Source organism: Leptonotus elevatus, chromosome 14, assembly GCF_054856555.1.
Source record: "Leptonotus elevatus isolate MCC_2025b chromosome 14, RoL_Lele_1.0, whole genome shotgun sequence".
NCBI classification, from domain to species: Eukaryota; Metazoa; Chordata; class Actinopteri; order Syngnathiformes; family Syngnathidae; genus Leptonotus; species Leptonotus elevatus.
In genome coordinates, this window is record NC_141252.1 from 5,454,828 (window position 1) to 5,476,776 (window position 21,949).

The 21,949-nt window shown below is 46.8% G+C and overlaps 1 protein-coding gene across 7 annotated transcripts in view; it reads right to left on the bottom strand.

Moving 5' to 3' along the window:
- Window positions 1-458: 458 nt before the first annotated feature.
- npas3 (neuronal PAS domain protein 3) overlaps window positions 459-21,949 on the bottom strand; it is an 84,154-nt gene continuing 62,663 nt past the window's right edge. For all 7 annotated transcript variants that reach the window (XM_086095026.1, XM_086095028.1, XM_086095031.1 and 4 more), the window contains 6 exons: window positions 16,957-17,078; window positions 15,527-15,720; window positions 13,141-13,247; window positions 8,679-8,826; window positions 8,060-8,175; window positions 459-7,968 (listed from right to left, as the gene is read on the bottom strand). In XM_086095026.1, the coding sequence (XP_085951152.1) occupies window positions 6,506-7,968; window positions 8,060-8,175; window positions 8,679-8,826; window positions 13,141-13,247; window positions 15,527-15,720; window positions 16,957-17,078 (2,150 nt within the window). In that variant the 3' untranslated portion in view covers window positions 459-6,505. The remainder of the gene's footprint in view (window positions 7,969-8,059; window positions 8,176-8,678; window positions 8,827-13,140; window positions 13,248-15,526; window positions 15,721-16,956; window positions 17,079-21,949) is intronic.

Here is a 21,949-nt window from a genome sequence, read left to right on the forward strand (position 1 = left end):
CGTGCGTCGGTTGAGGTTGGCTCTGATCCATCATTCGTGACCGCTCATTTTGCACGCGCTGAAATATTTAAAGCGCTCACAGACGCCGTTGACCTCTGCGCTGTCTCGTCGCCTCATTATTATTATTATTATTATTATTATGATTATCATTATTATTTATGTCTAAAACTTCAGGAATTTGCCATCTGTAAATCTTGTTCTCGAAGATTGAGCGTTTGCCTTCCCCAACATCGCATGCATCAACCTTCGTGTGTTCACATTCTAGAACTAACTCAGATTTGCATTTGCCTTTGACAACTTCCCAACCTTTCTTCAACATCTCACCAGTTTAACCCGTAGGCTAGCGGAAGCATTTCAAATCTTGCCGTTTGATGCGGAACCCGCCGTCCTTCTAGAACACGGCAAGCGTGGCGGGCGCGGTGCTGAGCAGGTTCTGCAATGACGACGCGGCAGGCAAGTTGAAGAGAAAAGTTTTTATTGTGAAAATGTCTCCTGCGAGATGTCGTAGTGACGCCAACTTAGTAAACGTAGAAAAGAAGAACCGTTATAAAAATGAGGTTTGCACACGCTCAGTTTTGCAGCATATTCGATGATCAAAAGACAAAAAAACACAACACGAAGAACAAAAAACAAACAAAAACAAAAAACGAGGCAGGCACTCAGTTAGCATCCGATAGCATTGTGTTCATGTTCCTCCTCTTTTGCGAGGCAAAAAATAGAAATGTACCGTGGTTTGTTTACTTTTTCTTTTTTTGACTCTTTTCATCACTTTTTTTTTTAAACTCTTGAATAACACTGTTAACATTGATAGTAAGAGAAGAGCCCCGCCATCTCCTTCTCACGGTCTCTTAGAAAAAAGGAAAAAAAAAAACAATTTGTAGAAGAAGAATTTCCAAAACACAGACATAGTTTTTGTTCACACTTAAATGATCAGGACATAAGCCGCCATTTTCAAGTCTTCACACACAAACACGGAACCGAGAAGAACGCCAAGAAAGACGCGCTTTGCTGTTTTTTTTTTTGCCACGAGTGGGCGCGCGTGCGTCGCACGCATTTGTCGGCCGCCAAGCGAAGGCTATAAAAGGAAAAGCGAGCGTGCGTTTACTCCAAGCGCAAAAAAAGGCAAATTGCGACACGCTTTCCACATGGTCAGTGATTGGTCGCTACAGACTCGGATGGGCTAGCTTCAAAGACGAGGGAGCGGTCGCGGGACTCGTCCACAAGGGCTAGAAAAATAGATTTTTTCCCCCCATTGAGAAATAGTCCTTCTTTTGGGGTTGTTTAAAAACAAAAAAGTTTCTTTACAAAGATTCAAAATGTCTTTGATTTGCTTTTTTGTTTTGTTTTGTGTGGCGGAGCCGACAAAATGCAGGCAACGCACGCATCCGGCCGCAAAGCATTCTGGGAAACCACACGCGCCAATGTCAGCCGCGTCATTTGTGAAGCTGGTCGACGTTTTCGACTTTTCATGGAAAACCGCGAGGCAAGTTTTCATTGGAGAACATCACAAGTGTTGACCTCGTGGAAGGTCAAGCATCGTGTCCGCGTTCTCGAGCATACTTTCCATTCACAAGTGTTCACGTCCCTGACATGTCTTGTCTACATTTTAGAACATCAAGCGTTGACTACTCAAACACCTTTTAACTTCTAGAGCATCCCAACATCTCTGACAGTGCACATTGAAATAGGCTTCTCAAGAGAAGACATGGAAAGCTGGCAGGCAGGACCGTGACTCTCCAGGACCAGGGTTCCCTACACCTGTTCTAGAACATTAGAGTCCGTCTTCAAGGTTCACACGTGGTTATGGTCTAGACAAGTCTTGTTCGTATTCTCCAATGTCAAGTTTCCAATTTGAGGAACATATGAACTACTGGAACTTCACCAGAGTTTTCCTCCTTAAGTTAATCATATTAAATATTCACATTCTAGAACGTCAAAAGTGTTTTATGTCCTACAGATCAAAAGTGTTTTTATCAAACATCTCTTGGCCACATTCAAGAATAACTCAACTTTTTAACTTTGACCACTAATCTGATCATATGTTTGTTTTTCACTTTCTTTTTGTCATTCTAGAACATTCACTCTGTGTGCCCACATTCCAGGAATTTTTTAAGATCGAGTCTTTCTTATACGCATCTCTTGATTTCCGTTCACCAGTTCCGGTCCTCGGGGTCCAGAGTCCTGCAGGTTTGAGATGTTTCCGTCCACTAGCACACCTGATTCAAATAATCAGCTCATCGGCATGCCTGATAAAGATCCCCGATCTTTAGTATCAGCTGTGTTGGTAGGCGGATACATCTAAAACCTGCAGGACTCCGGACCTCGAGGCCTGCAATTGGTGAACCCTGTTCTAGAACATCAAATGCGTTTGACTCCCAAATCTGCTGAACAATTTGTTTTCCCACCATCTCGTCCTTCTCGAACATCTCAAGTTAATAACATGTTCTGTCTGCATTCTAGAACATTAGTTTGATGTTCTAGCAGATCAAAGATCACAGCGTTGACATTCTAGTTTTCAACTTGAATGACATTTTAAGCTCTGCAACATCGCCCGAGTCCTTAATATTTGTTTTCCTACGTGGTGTTCTCGTTGGAGAACATCACGGGTGTTGAACTTCTCATCCACATTCTAGAACATCCGCTTTTGCTCAAGACATCACATTTTGTTGGAATTGTTCCGTCCGCGTCTGCCGTGTTTTTCATTTCTTTAACGGCAAACTAGAAACGACTGCAGTCTGCCCGTCAAGACCGATCACGAAAGGCGGACGTGCGCCAGCGCCAAAGCCGCCAGAGGAACAAATTGAACAACCAAGACACCCGTTTGTGTCGAAAGCGGTGGTCAGCATTTAACGTATATCTGAATGTGCGCGAACGTCCCGTCGTGTGTGAAAGGCACAGGCTGATGAATGCTGGTTGAAGCGTTAGCACGTCTGACTCGCCGATGAGACGTTCAGGCAGCGTGAAAGGGGCTTGTGGCTCATTTGGTGGGTCTGTACAAAAACGTTGGTTTTCAGCCCCTTTCACGCCGCCTAACCAAACCGCTACAGACACAGAATGCGGGGGTTGAAGTCAACCAGTGAATTTCAGGGCTTCGGAGGTAGTACGAGAGGTGCAACGCCACCGGCGTGAAAGGGGGATATCCTTTACGTCACTAACACTGGTATCTACCTTAACGCCTCTGACATTATCCAGCAGGCAGCGTGAAGGGGGCTTGTGGCTCATTTAGTGTGTGACATGACAGTACAAAACATTGATTGAGCCCCTTTCACGCTGGCAATTAAATCCAGCTTTCTGCTAAAGTGCTGTTCTACAAGATGACACAATTCATGGGGAATGGATGTAAAAAATAAACAAACCCCAAAACTCAAGTGAGTTGACATCACTTGCGGGACGTTCCTTAGTTGGGTTGTAAACATCTGGATACTCGCAGGTCGGCATTCTTTTTGGGAGCCAAACAACCCCTTTTTGTCAGCTTTGGACCCCATCTTCCACTTGTTTTTTGCCTCAATGCTAAATGTTTAACATCACCGCTAGCCATTTAGCATCTCTGCTAGCTGACTGACATCAAAGCTGGCTAAAAACGCAAATTGACCCAAATCAATGCCAAATGATTAGCACCAATGAGCTGATTAGGTTTAATGCTAGCTCGTTAGCCTCAATGCTAATTACAATTCTAGCTAATTAGCCTCAATGCCACCCAGTGCTAGCTGCCTAACTCCAGTCTCATTGTTTTTTTAAAACCCAATTCCTCCATATTTGTGTCGTCAGGGTGGACATTTTTTTTTGTGGCTTGCTCGTTTACGTTTGAACTCTTTGAGCTTTTTTTCTTCTTCACTTTTTGATCACAAACCTTTTTTTTGTGTGAAACTGACCCATGTTTGTGATTACTAAAAAAAAGAAAAAGCTTATTTTTTTTCCTGGAGAAGAATGGGAAGTAGACGTACGTGCTCAAAATGCTCTAAAACAGAACTCCTCCTTGAAAACGGCGAGCAGTCAAGATGATCATCATCATCTGATCATCTGAATACGTGAAGCCGCGACGGCTGCGTCCCAGAATGCTTTGCGTCGCTCACACGGAGCGTCCAGGCAGTTTTGGCAACAAGACGACGGCACAAAAGCAAAGCAGAGAAGAAGATGAAAAAAACAAAGAAGAAGAAGAAGAAGAAGAAGAAGAAGAAGAAAATACAAATGTTTTCTTTCTTTTTTTGTTGTAATTTCCTGCAGCACAGCAACCCCCAAAACCTCCCTGGGTCGTTTTGGGGTTCACACAAGAGCACAGAGAAGACACGACGACGACGACGACGACGACAGCGGCGCGGGGACCGCGCACACACGGCACAGAGCAACACGCACAGCAACAGGAAGTGGCCGTGAGCGACACCAAAAACACGGTGGAAGGGGCAACAAAAAAACACCACTTTTACGCGTTGAGCACATTTTTGCGGGATCTTTTTTTTCATCTTCTTAGCAAAAAATACAAATGACGTCGATTCACAGTGCACACGCTTGTTAGTTTTGCCCCCCTCTTTTTTTTTTGGGGGGGGGGGGGGGCAACGAGGCGTCCAGTGGATGTGCGGTCGGTTTTCCAGAGTCCGGCGATGCGACGGAAGTCAGTGGATTGTCTTCCCCAAAGTCAGCGGAGAAGATTCCGGAAGAAGTGCGGAAAACAAACGGGTCAAATCAAACCGCAACCGGTCCAAGTCCAAGACATTCATTTTTCAAGTTAGCCGCAGAAGCTCATTAGCATCAATGCTAGCTGATTAGAATCAATGCCAGCCGAAGTGTCCTTGCTGACCGTTTACCATAGATGCTATTTCATTAGCTTCAATGCTAACTGATTAACATTGACACTCACTGACTCACATCAATTCTAGTAGCTGGTTAGCCTCAATGCTAGCCAGTTAACATGAATATTAGCCAATTGTGGCAGCAATGCTAGCTGATTATCAGTGATGTGACAATCATAGATAATCAGGGCTGGTTAACATCAAAGCTAGCTGTTGAGCATTAATTCTAGTAGACAATTAGCCATAATGCTAGCCAATGAACATAAATATCAGCCAATTATTTCAGCAATGCTAGCTGAGCTATCTGATTAACATCAAAGCTAGCTGTTTAGGAGCAATTCTAGTAGCCGATTTGCATCGAGTTAGCCTCGATGCAACCAATTAGCTTAAATGCTGGCCAATTAGCATGTATGTTATCAAATTACAGCAGTGATCCTAAACGCTTACCATTAATGCTAACTGATTAACATCAAGTTCCACTGATTAGCATCAAGTCTCGTAGCTGATTAGCATCAAAGTTGGTCAATGTCTCAACAAAAACCAATTAGCTTCAATGCTAGTCAATAAACAAATGTTAGCCAATTATTGCAGCAATGCTAAACAATTTGCATAATTGCTAACCAATCAACACCAGTGGTAGCTGATTAACACCAAGATCAACTGATAACATATATTTTTGAAGGTGATTAAAACGAATCAGCCTCAGAAAGTGGTTCGCGTCAACACTTTTTGAATTAGCATACATGTTGGCAGCAACAATCCTAGCTTATCAGTCTCAACGTTAACATGTAGACATCAATGTTAGCCAATTAGAATCACTGCTAGCTAGCTGACATCATCACTAGCTGATAAGCATCAATGCTAACTGATTAGCATTATTGCCTAAATTCAATGCTAGTGGCTTAGCGGCGGCCATCATGTCGTAGCACCACGTGTGTCGTCTTCGAAACTCCAAGATGGACGACGGGGCGGGATGACGCAACAGGAAGTAGTTTCACATTCTCATGTCGCTTGTTTTTTGTGTGTGTGTGTGTGTCAGTTTTGTGTTGTTTGGATCCTTGCCAGCGACAAAGGGAAGTGATGACAAACAGGAAGTGATGTCAACAATCTTCGGCGAGATTGGTGGCGGAGCAAAATGGCGGCAAAAAGAAGCGAGGAGTTAAAAAAGTGCTACACAAAGTCTGACAATCCGTCCTTGCGTCCTTCAGTTCATCCTTCCATCTTTCCTTCCCTCCATCCTTTGTTCTATCAGGTCTCCATTCCTAAATTCCTTCTTTCCTTACCTATCCTCCTTTCTTTCCTTTTCCTTTGATCCTCCTTTCCTCCCTTGTCCATCCTTCCGCCTCACCTCTTACCTCATTCCTCTCATCGTCCTTTCCTTGCATAATTCTTCTTGCCTTCCTTTCCACCCGCATCTTCCTTCCTTCCTACACTCCTCTTTTGATTCCTTCCCATCTTCTTGCTCCCTTGCCTGTCCTTCCATCTGTCCCTCCCTCTACCCTTCCTTTCCTACCTCCATCCTTCCTTCCCCCCCTCCTCTTTCTATCATCCTTTCATCCTTCCTACAGTCCTCCCACCTTTTTTCTTTCCTTTCCTCCTTTGTTGAGTTTGTCCTTCCCCCATCCCTCGTTCCCTTGCTCGTCCTCCATGGCGACACAGTAGAGTCGGAAAGCACAGTAACCCGGTCTCTGGTCTGGGCCGGTCCGGACCCGCCCCAGCTATTTGTCCTTCCTCTCGGCCTGGATGCCGTTCGTGTAGACGGGAAGCGGCAGCGTGGAAAAAATCCCATCAGCCGCGGTGAACATGTTGGCGGCGGCTGCGGCGGCGGGCATCTGCGTGACCAGAGCGCCCGTCCCTCCGGCGGCCCCCGGGGAGCCCGCAAAGGGCCCCGTGGTGGCTGCGGCGGCAGCGGCGGCCGACATGTTGAGACGGTGCACGTGGTGGTACAGCATTTCCATGGGGGTCTTGGGGTCCAGGCCAAAACCCGGGGCGTCTACAAAGTTCACCGAGGTGTTGGGCAGCAGGCTGCCCGGCGCCATGGCTAGCGTGACGTCGGCGGGTGCGTAGCGGATGGTCCCGGTAGTGTACACGCGGGGCGGCGTGCTAGCGGTGGGAGCCAGGGTGCTCGTGACGCGGTGGACGAGGGGCAGGACCCCGTTGCCCGACTGCAAGCGCTGCAGCGCCTCCAGGTCGCCCGAGCACAACAGCGAAGACGAGGAGGATGATGACGAGGAGGATGCGGTGGTGGGCGTACCCTGCCGCTTGTCGCGCGGCGACGCTGACAGGGGCGGCGACAGGGGGTCTGCTGAGGAACCGCCGGAGGGTGGCGCTAAACCGGACGGGGTGGAGCTCCCGTTGTAAGGAGGCTTCCTGGCTCCGGCCCCGCCTTCTGTGGCGGGCGGCGTGAGGACGGCGTCGGGGATGGGGACATGGAGGGAACCGCCCTGCTTGAGGGGGCCCGGGGTGGCGGGCTTGGCCGTCATGCTGTACGGCGACTCGTTGCGGGAAATCTCCCGGTTGGGGGGAAAGTTCCAGATGCTGCTGTCGTTGTCGAAGTTGATGGTCTCCGACATTTCCGTCTTAATCTTCAGGACCGACGCCACCGACGTGACCTCGCCGCCGAGGTGCAAAGGGTTAGGGGCGGCGTCCAGCAGCGGGACCGGGCTGGGCCTCGTCGAGGACAGACGCAACTTCCTGCTCCGCCTGCGGTCCCACTTCTGCACTTTCCGCCTCTTCTGCCGCTGGAGCTTCTCCACGCTTCCGCTCGCCGTGCCGCCGTCCACCTCGGCGCCTCCGTCGTCGTCTTCATCATCGTCCTCTTCCTCCTCCGACGAAGACGACTGCGAGGGTTGAAGATGCTCGTCCGCCTCGCCGTAATGCTCCACCTTGATCTGAAGGCCGCCCAGGACGCCGCCCAGGACGCCGCCCAGGACGCCGTCCATCCTGGCTGCCGCCTCCCCGCCGTCATCGGGCTCGTCCGGCTCAGCGTCGGAAGCGTCCAGGCTGTCGTCGCTTTCCGGACTGTCGCCGTTGCTGGAGGTTTCGGGCTCCTCCGGCCGCTTCACTTCCTGCTCGGACGTGCAATGCGATTGGCTGCAGCGCTGCTGCTGCCGCCGAGACTCCGCTTCCGTGTCCTCGCTGCGCTCTGATTGGCCGAGCCCAGCAGCCCTCTTCTCGTTGTCTGGTCAGACAACCACAAACCAAAATTTGGAATTAAATACAAACTCCAGCAGAATGTTGCGCATCTCCTGTTTGGGACGGGTAGGACTTACCAGAGTTTTCTTTGGACTCGCAGTCCGAGTCGGAAGGTTCCGAGGAATCCGAATTCTTTTCCGGAAGGCTCGGCATCTGGCCAAAGTCGATGGGCGTGTCCTTGTATTCGTGATTACTGTGGACGAACGCAGAAAAATGTCACGCAGATATACCCAAAATACGCACAAACAAAAATATGCATTTTGTACATCATTAAATACAAAACGTATTCATGAAAACCAAAAATGAACAAAATAAAAAATTCAATAATAAAACGAATTCAGTGCCAGCCATTTTCAGAATCTCCTTTAGCGTACCGCGTGAACATTTTTAAAATTATTTTCTTCCACATTATAAACATATTTCATATAAAGTATTATTTCCACAACAATCAACAATAATAATTATTATTTTTAATTATATTATTATTGTTAAAGATTTAAAATTGAACAAATCTCATTGATAAAATGTATGATAAAAAATGCATATAAAAAAAAAAACTAAATGGGAATAAAATGACATCCTCAATACGGTAGGAACTACAGAAAACAAACCAATAATATTACGAATAAAACGTGGTATAAATGCATCCGGCTTGCAATGAATGCAAATCCAAATTCAAAGTACTTGATAACAAACCTGAGCACGTAGTTGATCCAGATGATGTTCTTGTCGCCGACGTTTTTGGCGTTGACGGCGATGGTGGCGCTGGACTGGATCCAAATGTAGCCGGCGCTCCTCTGCATCCAGCGGTAGTACTTGGTCACGCACTGCCCTTTGTTCATCACTGCACGCACGCACACACGCTTGTCATCCTGGTTGCAGTGAGTGTATTTGTCCACAGGATGGTGCTGTGACTCTTCCCTTCCTTCAAAGATGGAGAACCCCCCCACCCGCCCCCAATTTGCACATTAAGCCCCCCCTGCTGCAATAAAGTGTCCAAATGAAGCAGTCAATGTTTATCGCCGCTCATCAGGAGTCGTTCGCCGACACGCAGTCGGCAAACTCCGCCTCCTGCCACATAATCTCTTTGGCGAGGAGGCCGCAAACATCCAAGGTGGAACATTTATACAAAAGCAACAGCACGCGTTCACACTAGCAACTCAGACGCGCTCCGTTGGAAGAAAAAAATTCAGCGACATCCTCATGACGTGACGTCACCTTGGTCGTGACTTTAACTCTTTGACTGCCTTAAACGTTATAAAATGTTTAGCATAAACCTAGGGAAGGGCGCCGAGGACGTTAAAAGACGTCCCCTATGTTTTTTGTTTTTTTTTCGAAAACGGGTGCAGGAAAGCCTTGGGCAGCTGTGCTGAAAGTATCAGGCAGATCTGATTAGTAAAAGACTCGTTTTGGCCCCTAGAGGGCAGCGATGACTCTCTTTGCACAAGGTTGGATGGGCCGCCCACCGTGGGCGTCAGTAGAAGACGTGAGGCGGAGCTAGAGTGTTGAGGAGACAATGGCTGGTTCAAGCCATTGTGGCTTGACCAAGCAACCGGTTGCAAGCAACTCACGCTTGAGCATTTTTTTCAAAGACGGAAAGCATCAATCAATACTAAAAAGCGCATTGATGTCGACGATGATGATGACTCCGAGCTTGACGCCAAAGTTGGAAGCCTTGACGCGACTGCTATGACACGTAGTAAGCCTCACCGGCTAAGCGCGGCTAGCGCGGCTAGCGCTGCTAAGGCCGCAAAACGCGCACAATAGCCGACCGGGTACTTCTACACAATCGGACATTCGATCGGGCGATGGAGAGTTGGCATCGACCAATGCAGATTGATGATGATGATGATGATGACTCCGAGCTTGACGCCAAAGTTGGAAGCCTTGACGCGACTGCTATGATTACGTAGTAAGCCTCACCGGCTAAGCGCGGCTAGCGCTGCTAACGCCGGAGCTGCACAAGCGGACATTCGATCGGACAATGAAGAGTACCCCGAGTCCAATGCATATTCATCGGAGGAGCGGGTACAGTCTGATCACTGTTTCTGGACTACGATGCCACCATGAATGGAGTGGATAAAATGGATCAGAACATCTCCTACCACCCGGTATAGCAACTGAAGGACACGAGGAAGCGAGACGTAACGTAACTGTAGCATGATCCTGATATTAGACTTGATGACACACTGCAGTATATACTTGCTATTCCCCGGAAAAAAACGGCCGGCAAGAAAGTGGAGCACGCGAAGAGGCAATCTGTTGTGCAAATGCGGTTGCGTCTCCTTGCACGCAGGGGAGTGTTACACAAAAAGAAAAACTGTCGTTGAAACATCCACATATTTGTAAATAGCACCACAGTTGCACACATTTGTAAATAGTTTGCCAAATTGTTGTCAAATTGTTACACTGTTGAATGTAAATAAACGTATTTTGCTATCAAAAAACACTTTTTCATTCTTGGTGGTAGTGTTTTATAGAAGTAAAGCACTATTTAGGTGTTTGTGGCATCATTCATGGACAAAAAGAAGTGTCAAATTCACTAGAATGCATGAAATAATATCGTTTCACTAAAAGCTTGATTTCTCCGTATTTTGGTCCAAAACAGGCGAAATTGGGTCAAACTAACCATTTTCTATTGTTGATTACTAAAGAACGGAATAAGGTAAAAACAAACTTTTTTTTCTGATGAAAGATGAAAGTCCAATCTTTCATTTGGTAGTACGTGTGTTTCCATAGTCCAAACAGAACATTTTCTGTGGACCTTGAAAGATCAGTCAAAATGCTTAAATCGGCTGGCACTGACGGCATCCCTTTTCTGAAAACGTCTGGCAGTCAAAGAGTTAAGGGCGGGCGGACGGCTGAGGATGAGGATGAGGATGAGGATGAGGATGAGGAGGGTGAGGGCTTTCAGCACACACAGACAAGACACGCAGACTCATTTAGCATAAATGCTAAAGCTAATCGAGACTTTGACGAAACTTCACTCAAGGCCACGAGGGCGGTTGCCATGGTGATACGTTTTTATCAACCACAAAGTGTGATATATTTGTTTGTGCGTGCGTGTGCATGTCAGGTCAGCGGCGGCTAACGAAGGCAACGCCGGAGAAAGGAAAAAAAATGCCACAGGCCAACCCTGAGGCAACAACACATGAAAGATGACCACTTCCTGTCCCGCTAGCAACACCAGGAAGTCAAAATGTCATCCAGGCGGAGGTAATGCGGAAAGATTGAATCAGGGCAAGTAGACTGGATCCAAAAGGTTTCTCCGTCCATCCATTTACTACCGCTTATCCGGGGTCAGGTCGTGGGGGCGCCCAGACTTCCCGCTCCCCAGCCACTTCAGCCAGCTCCTCCTGCAGGATCCCAAGGCGTTCCCAGCCCAACCGAGAGACGTAGTCCCAGCTCAAAGTAGCTTCGATGATTTCTTCAGCCATCTTTCTTGGTTGACGGAAAGCAAATCTTGTGGTTCAGGTGGGCTGCACGCTGACTCCCTCTTTCGGGTGCCAGTTGAAATTCCAGGCGATGTTCTTTGTTGCTCTTCACGTGTTGTAACATCTGCGCGATGCTAACCAACGAGCAAAGACTTTCCATGACAAAATCAGGTGAAGCGCTCGGGAGATGTGGATGACTCCTCCCCCTTTCTGGCGGCTTCGTTGCTCAAGTGTTCCCGTCACATGCGCCCGCTTCCAAGTTCCGTTGGTGCTGTCTGGAGAATCTGTCCTTCTCTGTGGCTTTGGACCGCGCAGACGACACATCGTCTGTTCTGCCTGCAGTTCGGATTGAAGGGGACGCACTTCCTGTCGTCCGCATGTTGCCAGAAAGTGGAACAATCAAGTCAGCCGATCAAAGCGCAGCAAGAGCGGGAATGAAAGACAATATTAGACATCAAAGTCGTGTCCGTCACGTCGTGTTGGTGCCTGCGTAGGTTCACATGTGTAACATTTAGTCCTTTCGTCAGCCAATCAGAACGCAACGCTACCAGGAAGTAAAAGACAAACTGCGGTCTTTGACATTGAAGTGACTTTGTGTCGTGTGTTTCACCTGTGTGCACAGGTGTGTGTGTGTGTAAGAGTGTATTACAGGCGTTTGATGTGTGTGTGTTGGCGTGTGCGTTGATTAAAGGTGGTAGGGGTCCGCAGAGACAAACTGAGCTAAAGCGCCTCCAGGCTTCAACGCCGAGCTCCGTGTCAAACGCTCTCGCTCACCCATTCTCTCTCTCTCTCTCTCTCTCTCTCTGTCTGTCTGTCTGTCTGTCTGTCTGTGTGTCTGGCTCGCCCGCTGCCTCTGTGTTTGTCTTTGCGCCGTGGCGTCCAGTCGTCCTCTTTGAGGCTCCAACCGTCTTTTCAAGCGTCGTCCCTCGCGATCTTTAAAAAGTGCGCCTCGTCAGCTACAACGCCGTCACACATGAATTATGAATTGCACATCGGATTTATATCATCGCTGAGGACGAGGAGGGTGAGGATGAAGAGGATGAAAAGGATGAGGGTGAGGTAGGTTATGAAGGCCAGGACGGTGAGGATGAGGAGGGCATGCAAATTGTTGAGGGGGAGGAGGATGAAGATTAGGAGGCTGAGGATGAAGAGGGTGAGGAAGGTGAATAAGAGGAAGATGAGGAGGAGTGAGTTGAGCAAGATGAAGGTGAAGGAGATGCATGAGAATGGTGAGGAAGATGAAGAGGATGAGGAAGGTGACAATGAGGAGGGTGAAGAAGAAGACAAAAGCAAAGAGGATGATAAGGAAGTGAGGAAGATGAGGATGAAGATAAGGATACGTAGGAAAATGAGGAAGTAGATGAGGAGGATGAAGAGGATGAGGAAGGTGACAATGAGGAGGGTGAAGAAGAAGACAAAAAAGAAGAGGAAGTTAGGAAGATGAGGAGGGTGAGGAAGAGGAAGGTGAGGATGAGGAGTGTGAGGATGCTGATGACGATGAGGAAGGCCAGGAGGAAGATTTTGACATCTACCTGTTGATTGACACGTGACCCCTTCACCTGAAACGTTCCGAAGAGACGTGAAATGTTTGTCCCGTACGAGCTAACGTGTGTGGCATCAGGAGGCGGGACCGAAACGCGAGCGTCCAATCAGAGCGCAGCAAAGCGGCATCCGTACTAACTAAGCAACAATTCTTTCATTTTCCCGCATGCGTGCGTACTCACAGTCGAGATGACTTTGCCTGATGGCGTCCACGTCCTCGGCGTGGATCAGCTGGTAGCAGCGTTTGCCCACGATGTCCACGGCGGACACGTCCATGTAGTCGCTGATCCTGCAGACAAGAAAAAACGCCGCCTAGTGGCTCATTGGGCAAACGCACCGAACATGACGAGGGAAACAAAAGTACAACATGGAAGTGCCGTGCTCATCAAATCATGGCCAAATAAGGGCATCACCATCACATGAACAAGTTTGACAGATGAACAAAAAAGTGCAAGCACAACCTGAGCGAATGATTTTCCACATTCAAACAATTCCCACATTACAAAAAAAGTCAACACGACGTTTTTCACAACGAAATTGCGCATTGCTGGCTCCTCCTTCCACGTTCTGCCCGCTTGCAAATGTTCAAACCATTTCATCCATCGTTCCGAACTCAACAAATCCCAAATTTGCCATTCTTTCATTCTCACCTCCATTTTTTTGACCAATTCAAACCCTTCCAACTTCAAAGTGTTCAGCTCATTCCTGTTCCAAAAGTGTTCAAGATTTCAAAATAAAAGCCCTAAATTAAGATCTTTTTTTTTAATTTACTTCTCATTTCTCACCTTTCTTGACTGATTTAAACAATTCCCACTTCAAACTATTTTGTTCAATCCCTCACCAAACAAACGGTCAAAAGGCCGAAATGTTATTTTTACATATTCACCTCCAATTTCCATTTGTCAAAATTCAAAGCATTGAGCTCATTCCCCAAATTTCAAAATAAAAGCCCCAAATTTCAATGTTTACATATTGACATCCATCTTCCACATTTTTTCAACTTCCAACTTTTCATCTCATTTTAATTCCCACAATTGTGCAAATGAAGGCCCCAAATTCCATTTTTTTTTTTACACCTTCACCTCCACTAATTTCCAATTCATTTCTTGATCAATTCAGACCATTCCAACTTTAAACTAATCAGCTCATTCCACATGAATTAATATCAATCCACGTTTCCATATGATATGAATCAACATTTCGTCATTCACATGCAATTCCTCCTCTTATCTTATCTTATCTTATCAAAGGTGAATTCAACTCAAGTCCTTTAATCCGACTTTCTATCCTCTCTCGCCTCATTTAATCCTCGTATAATTTCATCTCACCCGATTTGAGCAATTCATTTGTCACTTGGTGTCACCTCGGAGGAGGATCTGCTGCGGAATGCGCACATTTGTATGTCCGGCCTCTATTTGCTGCATTTTATGTATTGGAAAGGGGGGGGGGGGGTCAAATTTGGTGGGGGCGGTCTAACATCTGCCGGGCAGATAAGAGCACGCCTCCCTCATTTCTCCTAAAACACATTTCCTCTTTTTGTAATGGAGGCGGCCGGCGCTCGTCATTGTGTTGCTCGCAGCGACCACAAAAAGAATCCATCCGACTTTTTTTCTTTTTTAACAAAAAACACGGCGCTTTCTTCTCTCTTTGTGCGTCGCGGCGCTTGATAGAATCTCGGCGGTCAGCCGGTTAAGTCGCGAGTGAGATGCTATCACTTTTATCTGGACGGCGGCGAGCAAGATAGATCCATCAGAGACTCGCCCACGGCTTACGCCGCGCGATTGGCTCATGAATAAAAATGTGCCACGCGCGACACGAGCGGCCACCGGACAGACGGACGGACGCGGCATCACGTCGGGAATCTTAAAAGATGGCGAAATGAAATCCGGAGGAAATGTGGGGGAAAATGTTTCCACCAATTTGTCATGCGAAGGACGGTGCGGATCTGATGACATTGGGGCAGAAATGCAAAATGATGAGAATGTTATTGTTTATCACAAAAACAACATTGGAAAATCTTAGCATGATTAGCATTGGCATGCTAACACATAATTTTTTTTTTTTTTATGGTTTACCGTTGGACGCCTAACAAGATATAGTCAAATTAGCATTAGCATGCTAACAGATGTAGTTAGGCTCCGTGATACACTAAGCTAAATGTGTTGAATCGAAAAGACAAAACATGGCAAAATGGAAAAAAACAGGAAGGTGAAAAAGAGGTGACAAAGAGACATTCAGAAAACACAGATGATCTTTTTTATTTATTTTTTTTATTGCCAACCGCCTTCAGAGCGCCTATATACAGACAGGCAATAAATATATCATTAGCATGCTAACGGGTGTGGTTAAGCTTGTGAAAGTTTGCGCAGAAAAAACGCTCATGAAAGTGACGAGGTTTTCTATTCAGAATATATTTTATCGTCTATCATCAGTACGGATCAGAATCGTCGACACGTGGACTGAAAAAAATGCGACCATATTGAGCATTAGCATGCTAACAAGTGGTTGGCATCACATTAGCGGCGATTGATCCGTTTCCTTTTTTTAATGTTGATTTTTTTAGCTCACCTGTTCTCGCAGTAGACGATCTTGAGGTCCATGTTGACGCGCGTGACAAACATCTGGCAGTCGATGCGCACCTCGTTGATGGTGGGCGGCGGCAGGGCGTGCGCCACCACCACCATGCCCATGATCTGATTGGGCACCGAGCGGCCGTGCGTCAGCGCCATTCGGATGCGAAGGCGACCGGTCACGTGGATCACCTGAGGGACAAACGCAGCATGGCAGCATTTCTCTCAACTGATGATGTCATCACGTACGCGACATTACATACACGCTCCCCTCCAAAAGTATTGGGACAACAAGGCCGGTTCCTTTGTTTTTGTTGGATATTGAAGACATTTGGCTTTCACATCAAAAGTTAAAAAACGCAGCTTTTCTTTCCTTCTAAAAGTCACGGATCAGATCACGGATCAGCTAAGGTAAATAGTACTTTGTCTTCATTTATTCAAAAAGCGCCATTTCCATCAAATTCAAAGAAAAAAAATCAATTCAACATGTCTGATATAACCGTGTAGGATTTAGGAACACAACTTTCAAGTGCAATGTGACGCATAAACATTCTTATTTTTAAGTGGTTCATGTTTAAAATAAGGTATTCATGGCTTAAAGTTGTGTTCCTATAACTCTAAACAGCTACGATTGACATTTTGAGTTGAATGTTTTTCTTTTTTAATAGACAAAAGTGTTTTTATAAAATCAAAGTTCTATTTATTGATTCATTTTTTTAATAATGAAAATAGCTCAACGTGCAATTTAAGGCACGTTCGTTTCCTTTAAACATGGAGAGTGAATTACAAAGTAGCCGGCAGGGTCCACAATTTTGAAAACAAATTCAAAGTTATTTAGCAGCCGGCAGCCAGACACTCCTTGGTCATGCTAACAGCTAGCCGCTAGCCACTTGCGTCAGAGACTTCTGCTGGATCACAAAATGACGGCGTAATTAATGAGCGATTTCTTAGCGTCCTAAATTAGCGCTCGAATACGAGTTCGGGCTAGCGTCAATCAAAGAAAGGTCGAAAAGGGAAGTCAAGCTCACCATCACGCCAGGACGTGGGCCAACTTCAAAATAAAAGTCCGTGCATTTCCGTCAATATATGACCGTATTTGGAAAACATGTTATGTTTCCGCTTCCTTGGCATGTCAGAATGGGATCGACTGTGAATGCGCGCTTTGTTTTTGCCCCCCCGCCAACCAATTGTGATTCGTTGCATTCCTTCGATTGGCATCTGGATGACCAGAATGCTGCGTTCAAAGCTGTCACATGTGCCTAAAAATTGGTTTGGCAAAACCTTGAACATAAGTGCTGAAAAGCGTTCATCGCAAGATGCAAATTGTGGGAAATAAAAATGGTAATTTTCACCGTTGACCTCATTTTCCTCTTTGGAAGTGAAAGACGAAGACTTTTTGGACCGAGGACTGAAAACGAGGTGACCCACCTTGTACCCTGACGACTTGATGTGGACGCCTCTCTTGGTGAGCGTGGACTTCATTCGGATGAAGAAAGAACGTTCCAGACAGTCGTCGGGCGACAGGACTGAGTTGGGACTGCTCGACTCCGCTGAAACACAACACAATCGCTTCCTGTCAGTCCTTTCAAAGTAAAAAACTAATGAATATGCAAATTGGACGCCCTTGATGAAGGCGGGGCCGAGGAGGCTCACTGGCTAACAAGGACCAAAAGGAAAACTTTGAGAAGAACAACGTGCTCAAGTTCACGCCAGACTTGCGTGGAATTTCAGGGAGGAATCAAAAGTCAAGAATGTGCTGCCCTCTGGAGGCTCAAACTCAAGATGCAGGCCAAGAAAAAAACAAAAACAAAAACAAAAACACAAACTCACTCCCACACGAGCGTGCACATGGTCATGAACATGGCTACACACACACAAGTGTCTACGGAGTCACACACATTCGGAAATACACGCACGCACGCACGCACACTGAATACTAACTGAAATGACATTTTATGTTCACAAAACGAACTAAAACGAACTATAGCAAAAAATGTCCTTCGTTTTAGTTTTGACAATTCATTTAATGTATTTTTGGGGATGATTTAAAAAGTAATTTAAAGTCGATTTATTTTGATATTAAGCGGAATAAGGACGTTGGAAAGTGTGTCATGCAGAAGTGATGTCATCGAGCAGCAGCCAATAGAAAATCATCTTCAGATGACGTCGTTCCTTTTGGCTTCAACGGCGTGCCTGCTTTTTCACTCAGCCGATATGCAACATTAGGTTAGAAATATGTTCAGTCATACACCTTCAAAAACAAAAACAAACTAAAACTAATACTTAACGTATTTTTTAAATAATTCAAACTCATAAAAACAGAACCACTCAGAAAACAAATACAAATAAATAAATACAAAAAATGCAAAATGAAATCAAAACTAACTAAAAAGTCAATTCCAAAACTATAATGACCTTGACATGCAGGTTTCCAATGAAAGACGTGTCATGGGACTGAGACGAGCAAGGAAAGAAGAAAAGGACGTGAATGAAGACAAGTGATGATGAGGAGGGCGAAAGACAAACAAATGATGAAGGCCACGAGGATGAGGAGGCGCGCGCGGGTACAGAGGTGGCGCACGTTTTCTCTTTCTCATTCCGCGGGTGCCGCGTCTTGAGGGACGCGGCTCCTCCAAGACAAAGATTAGCCTGAAAGGCAGCAGGTGGCGCCGCGCGACTTGGAAGCTCATTATGATCACATTTATATTGATATTATCATCTGCGGCGGGAAACTTGGGCAAGCTTTGAAGGACGAGTCGTTGATTAGGAAGAACCACTCGTGTGGACAAAACCCGGTGCGTTGCCGCGGCGGCTACGTGGCGGCGGCTACGTGACGGCGTCGGGTCTCTGCGGGCCGCCGCCGTCTTTGTCGAACTGAAACATGGCCGCTCGCTTGCAAAGCCTCATTGTGTGGCGATGATAATGAGCTAACGTGACCGCCGAGCGTCAAGGTGGACGCCACCGCCGCAAAAATGCGCCAATCCTTCAAAGGCAAAGTCCACTTTTCTTCAAGGAACTAGCGAACAATTAATTAAGATGCGTATGTAGCTATATAGCATCAGTAAGCTAGCAGAACCAACTGATAGCTCAAACATTTTATCATCAAAAATCTTACACAATTTTTCAACCTGTTTTGCTCTCACGTCCTGTGATAAAAAAAAAAGTTTTGGCAGCTAGGGGGCATCATGGTGATTTTTTTTGAGGGGGGGTTGCTCTCCCATCTCATTTTTCCTGTCTGTTGCTTTTTACCCACAATGCAACAGAGCAGCTGATGGAGATCCCAGAGGTGGCGAGCGATCACACACGCACACACAATGTAATTGAAAGTTGAAAGACGACGCAAGAATTCACATTCAATCGTTATGATCCCAAAAATGTGACCACGCTGGCTCATATCGACGACACTGTAACAACTACCTGCTCCGAAGGTTCCAGTCAACGTGTCCAGACAGGAAGTGGCAAAGTGGCAAATTGGTTCGCATGTGTGTGATTTTTCCCAGCAGGCACGAGCACGCACGAGCACGCACGAGCACGCACGAGCACGCACGAGCACGCACGAGCACGCACGAGCACGCATGAGCACGCACGGACGCTCGTCCTCGTCGTCCTCTCCTTCAAATGTAAAAGTGTGAAGCCGCCTTGATCCCGACACTTCCTCTCGCCGCTCCTCATCCTCATCCTCATCCTCATCCTGCCTGATCCCGCCACATTAAAGCTCCTCTAAGCTCACTTCAGCTCCTCTTCCTCTTTGGGGAGACAATCAGGAAGTGAAGGCCAAGAAGAAGAAGAAGAAAAGTGGAACACGCAAGACTGATGACGGCGACGAGCGTAAGGTTGGCCGATAAATCGATAATAAATCCAATCATTTGAGTTTGTTGGTCAGCTCGTTTGTTTTTAATGAGGAGCAAACAACCAGCAGGTGGCGCCTGTAACCTGTCACTCAAGGTTACATTGCATGATGGGAAGTCACACGTCGCCCGCAGAATGACCGAACTGCGACAATCCAATTGGACATGTTGCCGACGCGGGAAACGCGTCTGCTCAACGCTGTGGAATTGAGCAAATAGGAAGTAGAACAAGAGTCCCCAAAAGTTCTTGGACCACCTTTGGCTCTTAAAAAAAGAAAAGAAGACTAAATGTGAATAGTAACAGACCGCCAATAGCATGGTCGCTTTAGAGCGCCTCGTTGCCTGCTGTGAGTGCATGCACGTTTCCCCCCCACAATTTTCCGGCTTCATTTGATATATATGCGTATGTTAGCTCACCGTTTCGCTCTCATTTCTGCTTGCTGAGGCACTCGAGGGCAAACGTGCGACCTTGAGAGCCAAACGGAAAATGTGGCGAGTTTCCCTCCTGGTGGTCGAGGAGGGCATGGCGACACGTTTTGCGCCAATCCTCGGGTGCACTTTTAAGAGTCCACTTGCATCATGCGCCTTTCAAGATGATTTTCTTCACTGCAACGTGCTCGCCGCTCGCGATGCCGCTCGCAACGGCGCTCGCGACGGCTGACAAGGTCAGCACACTTTTTCTCTTTTTCATCATCAAACTCAAAAGCGCTCACGTGCGCTTACGTGCGTGCCACTTTTCAACGCAGGCGGGAGTGCCAAAATCGCTCGCATCAATTTCGCCATCTAACGCGTCCACCCGCAAATAAAAAGTCTCACAAAGTCTGTCGAGTCCACCATTTTGTTTTGAAGCAGCCAATCTTAAGGTCAGTTCATTTTTTCCGGGGTCCTTCGATGATTCATTTCGGACTTTTCAGGCCCAGAAGCAACGCACAATTTTGGAGGCATGTTTACAATCAGTAAATGCAGAATAGGCTCAAGAAGCCACGCCCAAAACCCACGTTTGCCATTTTGCTATTACTTCTCACCTTGGCCATTTTTCAAGGGTCTTTCAAATTTGCAAAATTGGGCCCCCAACATTCGCATGGAATTAGGAGTTGACCACACATAAAAAAAATCAACAACAAAAATCTTGGAAAGACACCCAAAGTCTGCCATTTTGGGGCAATTTACAGTCAGCTTGTTGAGCCTTTTGAATTTCCTTTCCAAAAAGCCGCCAAAGCCGATTTGACTAAGCAACATGAAATTCGGGAGGCATGAGAAGACCCACAAAAAAAGCCTGAGGAATTCCCGCTGAAAAAGACACAAAAAGCCTCCATTTTGGCTTCAGGTGGCCGTTGTAGGATCCTTTCCGGGGCTTTGTCTGACACCCCCCAAAAATTCTGCCTGCAAAACCAATGGAATCTTGTTCCACCAAAACAGATTCACAAAAACAGTCACAAGAAGCCTGCCTGAGAAGACGCCGAAAATGACGTTTGACTTTGAAGCAGACATTTCTGGATCGTTTTCGGGGACCGTCCACATTTTGGAAAATTCAGCGCCCAAAGACTTCATGGCATGAAATTTGGCGGACGTATCGACCACGAGTCGACACGCAAAAAAGCCTCAGGAAGTCATACTCAAAATCTGCCATTTGGACGGAAGTGGCCATTTTAGAACCATTTCGCATCTTGGTCAGGGTCATTCGAAATTTGGGAAAATTCAGCCCCCGAAGCCAGATTGACTTTGTGCCACGAAATTTGGTGGACAAATCTATCACCGCGAGACCCACAAAATCGAAATCAAGAAGCCGTGTGAGGAACGACGCAGCAAGCCAGCCGTTGTCCAACAGACGGTCCAATTGCCATCATACTGGAGTCTCATACACGAGACAGGTGGAAAATAATCATGACAAAAACGCGCTTGAGCCACTAAAAGTAGCACGCAAGCCACGCCTCGTTTGATGACATCAGCAAGACAGAGACGCAGCATGTCCGACAGGTTTCAGTTTCAGATTAACATTAGCTTCTTCTTTTTTTGTCTTCTCCTCACTGTGACAAGTGTCGGCCATCTTGAGCTGTGAGATGTTTGCACAAAGTCAAAGAGAAAAAAAAGAGTGAAAAAAGTGCAATTCCAATTCATAAGCAGCCCCCCCCCCCACCCGCCTCCCCTTTACCCGCCTCGCCCACCCCTGCGTCTCCCCAGCCGTCAAGCAGCGGCGAAGAGCTGCGAATAAACGCGCGGCAGATGTAATTAGCGCGGCGTCTCGGCGGAGCGCCGCAACCAGTGAGGCAATCTGCGGCGTGTTTGAACGTCCTGATGAAGTGACGTCCTCCGCCCAGATCAAGTCGCTTTGTTTAATTTACAAATGGATTTCACTCTCATTCGCAAATTATCGTCAGCGTCGTGAGAAGCTTTGCCAGGTGAAAAGTCTTGCAGGCGCCGCAGCGAATGCTAATGGGCGCCATCGAATCCCATCCGCGGGGAATTTTCATAGCGCCAGGACGCCGACGTGCATGTCGCCGCTTCGCAACCTGCAAAAAGACGGATGACTACTTTCCTATTCACGTTAACGCTCAAGCTACAAAGACAAAGAC